Here is a 6,588-nt window from a genome sequence, read left to right as displayed (position 1 = left end):
CCGCCAATTATTTCACCCCGAAAAATTTTTTTATTTTTTTTTTTCAAATTTTTTTTTTTAAAAATCCGAAAAAAAAAAAAAAAAAAAAAAAAAAAACACAAATAGTGATTCGATAATAACATAGTACGGGTATTTATTTATTTTTTTTAAACATTACAGTATGTGAAACCAATAGCTACAAATGTAGCAGTTTATGTGAATGGACAAACTCTCAGTGTCAAATAATCTGGACAAGTCTCCATTAGCTGCAGTTTGTCTTAAACTTGGGTGAAAAGGGAGATTGGCAACTTTTAGGTCAAGGACGCATCAAATTCAGCCTTTTCTCACCAATTCACTGATGTGTGATAATCTACAGTTGACGGGATTCAAGTGTCTTGAAAACGGTGCAGAATCAGATTCAGTCACCCACATTTATTTACTCATAAACACAACCATACAGCACATTAGGGCTCAAACAATTAAATGGATTAATCGTGATTAATCAATTATTGAAGTAATCGTCAACTAATTTAGCAGATTCATCATTAACTGGAGGATACACATTAAAAAGGTAATTTGGTGGAAAAAAGAAACTAGTAATCAAGCCAAAACTGTAGAAGATATAGACATATAAAAACATACATTTTGCACTTTTGTCTGTAAATATGTTTTGGCCAAAACTCCTCAACTGGTGTAGTTTTAGCTCAGTAGTAAAGGAATTACATTGTATAGCAGTTTAAGCAATAAAATGTTTATTTTTTTGTAATTAGAAAAGGAATTAAATAGTTTATTTGCATCTTTTAATGCATTTATAATATTGCATAAAAAGGCTCAAGCTGTTAATTGAAAAATTTGTAGAATGTGCCATTTTTTTTATCCAATTAATCAATTAACTGTCAGAATCGATTACTAAAATAATTAAGTCTTTCAAGGCACACAGAGTTAAGTTAAATAGTTCCAGAAACACTAGATTTCAAATAAAGTTTAGTCTTATTTGGGCAGAAGCTGAGCTTATATAAAAGCTCCCATTGCATTGCATTGCATCCCATGGCAACTTAGGGGAAAAAAAAAAAAAAAAAAAAAAAAATGCAATCTCACAATGTGTTAACCATGACGAGGGAATACGTTAATTGAAAGCACAGACATAAACGTGCAATCACATTCACTGACTACAATCGAAAGACGTTTGAATAACCGCTTCATATGGCTTTCAAGGTGAGATTAACGGCACACAGGGCCTGCGGGGTTTTCTATTAGATCACATCATAGAGGGAGCAACAGGTGCTGCTGCGCTGCACAAAGGCAGAGGAAACACCAGCAGCAGCACTCAAGGACAACAGGATAAAAAAGAACAGCACAAATAAAAGAGGAGTAACTGAGAAGGAGGCAGGCAGGTGGGTGGTAGGGAGACACTTTCATCTCTCTGAGCTGTAGTGCTCACTTTCCCTCTGCGTTTCATCAGCTCTCTCTCTCTTTTCCTTTCTCTCTCTCTCCCCCCTGTGTGGCTGTAGCCTCGCTCGCTTGCTCTCTCTCTCCGTCTGTATATATTTATCTCTCCCTCCCAGTGCAACTCTCCTCCTACACTCAGTAGCAGTGGTGCCTCTGGGAAACACTGTATGCCTTTAAATCACATTTATTGAGCTAAGGCCATGTGTGTGTTTTCTCGTAGCGGCTGCCAACATTTCTGGTGGGGCTTCCCTTTCTCTCTCTCTCTCTCTCTCTCGAAGCTCAGTCAGCTGATGTGGTTTGGCCGGCTGGCCGGCCGGCCGGCCTCCGTCTGACTGTTACTAATAACGAAAACGCTGAGCGGCTCGCCCCAGCACTCTCTGCCCAACACCTGCGTTCGCTGGCTGAGGGGGCCGAATACGGTCCGAAACACGTGGAAGCAGTCAATGGACTCACACGGGTCTATTTTTTTTTACCAACGATAGCTACCACGTGTTAGCTGTTGCAGACTGGAAGGCCTACAGACAGAAGATTTCAAAGCTGTAAAAATGGGTGTACCACAAGGTTCCGATTTGGGGCCACTGATGTTGCGTTTGTAATATCAACAATCTGCCTAAAAGCTGTAAAGACGTTCAGTGTCAAATCTATGCAGATGACGCTGTCGTAACATAAATAATGTGATTGTAAAGACTCAACATGACAGCAGGTGGTGGAGCTCTAGAGCAGATAAAAGATGGGAGTAATTATAAGACTTTTATTGCTAAAGTTTAAGCTTAGGGGTGGCAATCAATATTATAATCTGAATATTCAATACAATTTTAGCAATTTTATGTTTCATTTCAACCTGATGCTGTGGAGCCGTCAAAGTTGAAGGATTACGATCCAGAGCGACCGCAAAGTGTCTCACAATCAAACATGTAGTCGGTGTTTGTACTACTGTTCCTGATCAGAGTAAATAAAAAAAAAAGTACATGACTTCAAATATTTAGTTGCTGTTTGAGATTCCCAATGTAACATTAAAGTTCATAAGAAAAACCATAAACTACGAAAAGCTCTAAGGGTTTTGGAGAGGCAGCGAATGGAAACATTGTGAAATCAAGAAAAAGAAAAAAGGTGTGATATTTTGAGTGTTGTTGTTTTATTTATAAATCGACTTTTAAATGTGTTAATGGACGTGTTCCAGAAGTAGTTGGAAACCGACCAGTGGCCGTGACAATGGAGATTGTAATGCAAAATATCTATTTAACTTTTAGCATTTAGAAAGAGATATTAGATTTAGATTTATTCAGCACCAGTAATGGAAAAATGAATAGATTTCAGACAATTTTCAGCAGCTAAATTTCTACACTGGCAATTAAAAATTAAACGAAAAAGAAAAAAAAAAGGCTCTTTCAGGGCATTGTTTGGCATTTAACCGGCCCTTAATCATCCTCACTATAAAGAACCCTAGGTAAAGTTTAAACTCAGATATAAAGTTGACCAGAAATCAAAAGAGTAGTGAGAGGAGCCTTCTCTCTATTTTTAAATAACTCATATATTTTTTTTTCTTACACAAAATTATGCAGACATGGAAAATGATTCCTTCATTTTTCAGACATAAGAACCGGGTTTTAAGTTCTCTCTCTATGATTAAGTAAATTCTGCATTTACGTTCCGGGTCCATATGTGCACGAGCGCCATCATAATTTATGTAACCAGATAACATAGGGACAGAAACTATACTGTGTACTTAACAGGTTGCAGAGATTGACATCTCGATGACTAATTAGCAAACCGAGAGTGTAAGCACTTATGTGAAAATTTTAATAAATCACGCAGTGATTTAAAAAAGGACTGAAGGGGAGCGTGGCGGTGAATTCTTTCCTTCTTTATAAACACCTGACAACAATCAGAAAAGATTTAAGGTAACGGCAACGAAAGAAGTGGTGCGACGTGAGTCAGTCGTCCACTCTTTGCTGAAGGGGTGTGCAAAAGCAGAGACCGTACAGGCAGCATGCAACAAAGCTTTACAGTGATGCACCACAAGGGCAAAAGGCCGGGTCTATACATTGGCGCTTTTGGGAAGTTCCGTTTTAGAAACAGCCGCAGATGTTCTGCTTTTAACGGCGACATCTACAAAAGGCTGTAAGCAGACATCTTTAATGCCTGAAAACCGAAAACAACAACGGGTAACGCACAACGATAACAGGCTAAGGCTGAAAGAATGGAAAGAATGAAGAAGTGGGGAGTTTAGGCTTACCAGCAAAGCACAGCAGAGATATATATAAATATATATATATGTTCCTGAACAACTGCTTTCTCACAGTCAAAAGGCGAATAAAAAAAATAAAAAATGAACTGCGCTCTCAGCTGAGGTGAGAGTGGATTGTCTATATGACCTCCTTTCTGATCAAGGGGTCCTGCTGTCGTCAGCACTTTCGTTCCATAGTGGAGCATTAATTATTGGCTGTAAGCAGATGCAAGTCGGACATATATTGCACACCCTTAATTTGTCCAACTCGCAGTTCGCTCTCGGTCCGACCATCTTCATGTGGAAGTAATCGGATTAACATTTCAGCTCAATGACTGGCTGCACAACTAAACTTTTCTGCTTCCTTTGCTGTTCCATAGATAGAAATTTGGCTGACAGTGACTGGGCTGACAGGCAGCTTACAGGCTGACTGGCTGAGTGAGTGTTTGTTTTCTTGCTGAATGACCGAGACCTTGTGGGACGTGAGGAATTTATGAGCTGGCAATATGCCAAGAGAGCGAAAGAGAGAGAGAGAGGGAGAGAAAGAGAGAGAGGCTAAGGAGTGAAGAGTGGAAGTGGAAAATAGAGCAGAGGAAAGGAGGAACACAGGGAGTTTTGCTTGGCTGGAGTCAAAGGAAGGAGAGGGTTTTCTTCCCCCCCCCTTTCCACCTCTTTTTTTTTTTTTTTAGGCTAGAGGGAGCGTGGCAAACCACACACACAGCTGGAAATCCACGCTCAAGAGAAAAAGGGAACAGAACAAAGACTGGAAAAGAGAGGAAGAAAGGCCCTGAAAAAAAGAGGACAAGAACCCAGAAGCTTAAAAAAAAAAAGAAGAAAAGAAAGAAAAACAGAGGGGTTTTAGTGTGCTTTACCTCGTTGTTGATATCAAACACGCCCTCCTGGATCTTCTCATAGATCTCCTTGGCTGTGTTGATGAAAGCCTGAGATGGAGACAGGAAGAGAGACAGATGAAGCGGAGAGATTTGATTCATATTTGCGCGCAGAAATAAGCCCGCACAGCTCTTTGGGAATTTTCTTTTTAAACATGGTTGCCTTACAAAATTATTTGCTGGGCGTTTCAGTAGCTAGCAAGCGGGTGTTAATTTCACCATTCTTGACTTCTGATTTGTGCCAGGTTTTTGCTTTTTATTATCTTTACAGTAAAGCCACCCTTTTACAACGGAATGTGTAAACTGCTTTGCTGAACATTTCATCCGGGTGTGGCAACTGTCCGTAAAGTAATGCAGACTTCCTGGTTAGCTGCTGAACATTCACGAGCTATGCATGTGGAAAAACACACCCTGCAGACAACAATAAACCTCAACCGGTGTTGTGAGAGCACATGCATGTGTTGTTGATGTTTGTGTATGTGCGTGCGTGCGCTCTGAGCCTTTTCATTTGCACTCATCAGATTACAGAAAACTTTTCATAAGGCCACAAAATGACTGGCATTGTTTTCCTCAGATAATAGCTTCAAAAACGAGAAGAGTGGGAAAACTTTTTGGATAAAAAAATATAAATAAAAATAACAGAATTACCTGCATCCTTCTAAAGTCCAGTAAAATATAGTTGTAAGAAGCTCAAATGGGAAAAATGTGATTTTAATAAAGGACAGATCCACAACTTTTCTAGAAACTATTCAAAAAAAGAGATAAAACAATCATGCTTAGTATGCAGTGAAGCAACAAATGGTTGTGCTAGCTTAGTAAGAAGACCGAAGGTAAGTAGAAACAGATGCGGGTCATTTCGCACTTCCGCCGTTTTGTAGCCTTCTAGCTCTGGTCAATTCGCACCAAAGCCGTTCCAGGTAAACAGCCCCAGTCACCGGACATTTTCTACTGATCCTGCCTCAATCTGTGTTCCCCTTGGAGATGTGCTGCACCCAGTTATACAATTAAAATTTTAAACTGACCTCCTATAATTGGTTGATAGCCTACTGTAAAAAAGAAAATTTAGTTTTATGAATCCGATAAGTGTCATCTACAAGTGGGGTGTCACTCTGAGGTTTTTGGTTTGAACAGGAGTCATAATCAACCTTGTGTCATAATCACATGTTCAGTAAAAAAATTACTATTAAGAATCACAAATCTAGAAAATAAATAAAAAAAAAACATCTGCAAAGGTTTAAATACTTGGAAACAGAAGAATTAGCAAAGGAGGCAAATTAATCTGGAGTCATAAAAACACCAACAACTGCTGCAATTACATCTAGTTGGTTTAATGGACTCCAATTAGTTCCCATTATTGAAATAGGCTAATTTGTCCTTAATGTGGATGCAAGTCTTTTACAAGGCACGCGAGAAAAAGTCTTGTTGAGCAAGTACACTGCATTAAAAACAAAAACAAACTTTAAAGTCAGCAAAACTAAAGCAGATCATCAAGGAATTATTTTATTTCACCATCTTTGAAAGTCTTTTGGAGGCTCTGAGCGTGAAGACACGTGCTGTCACGCCTATAAAGTACATCTATAACTTTATATGTGCCACCATTTTGTAGGGTCTTTTACTGCGTCTGGATGGATAATGGTACTTTTTTCCTAAGACATCAGTGTCTTTCCTCCTATGCTTTTACTTTCCATACTTAACCATGACAACCTGAGGGGGAAGGCTGTGCCCCCATGTGGTCAAATGACTAGCTGAATTATTCAAAACGCAGGTTGGACTGCTGTCAGCTATAGCCACTTCAAGCACACAGCATGCAGAGGTGAGTAAATCTTCATGTGTATAGACAGAAAATATGAATAGCATAGCAGGAGGTTACGTAATGCCAGGATTAATATTAATAATAATTACCAGCTGAGGCAATTTCATAGCAGTGGTAGATGTGTGCGGTTTACATGCAGAGTTGTCAAGCAATTATTTTATAAGTCCCAAAAATATGTGGCAGTGAACATATTAGCTTTGGAGATATTTACTAAAAGAGATAAATCTTTC

The 6,588-nt window shown here is 39.0% G+C and overlaps 1 protein-coding gene across 1 annotated transcript in view; it reads right to left on the bottom strand.

The window, feature by feature from the left end:
- Positions 1–6,588, bottom strand: part of rab2a (RAB2A, member RAS oncogene family) — a 28,583-nt gene that overhangs the window by 4,197 nt on the left and 17,798 nt on the right. Inside the window, exon 7 of the mRNA XM_015038804.1 lies at positions 4,528–4,596. Within this exon, the coding sequence (XP_014894290.1) occupies positions 4,528–4,596 (69 nt within the window). The remainder of the gene's footprint in view (positions 1–4,527; positions 4,597–6,588) is intronic.

This window comes from Poecilia latipinna, unplaced genomic scaffold (genome assembly GCF_001443285.1).
Source record: "Poecilia latipinna isolate Pla-1442-1.1 unplaced genomic scaffold, P_latipinna-1.0 Scaffold453, whole genome shotgun sequence".
NCBI classification, from domain to species: Eukaryota; Metazoa; Chordata; class Actinopteri; order Cyprinodontiformes; family Poeciliidae; genus Poecilia; species Poecilia latipinna.
This window is presented reverse-complemented; position numbering and strand designations above follow the sequence as displayed.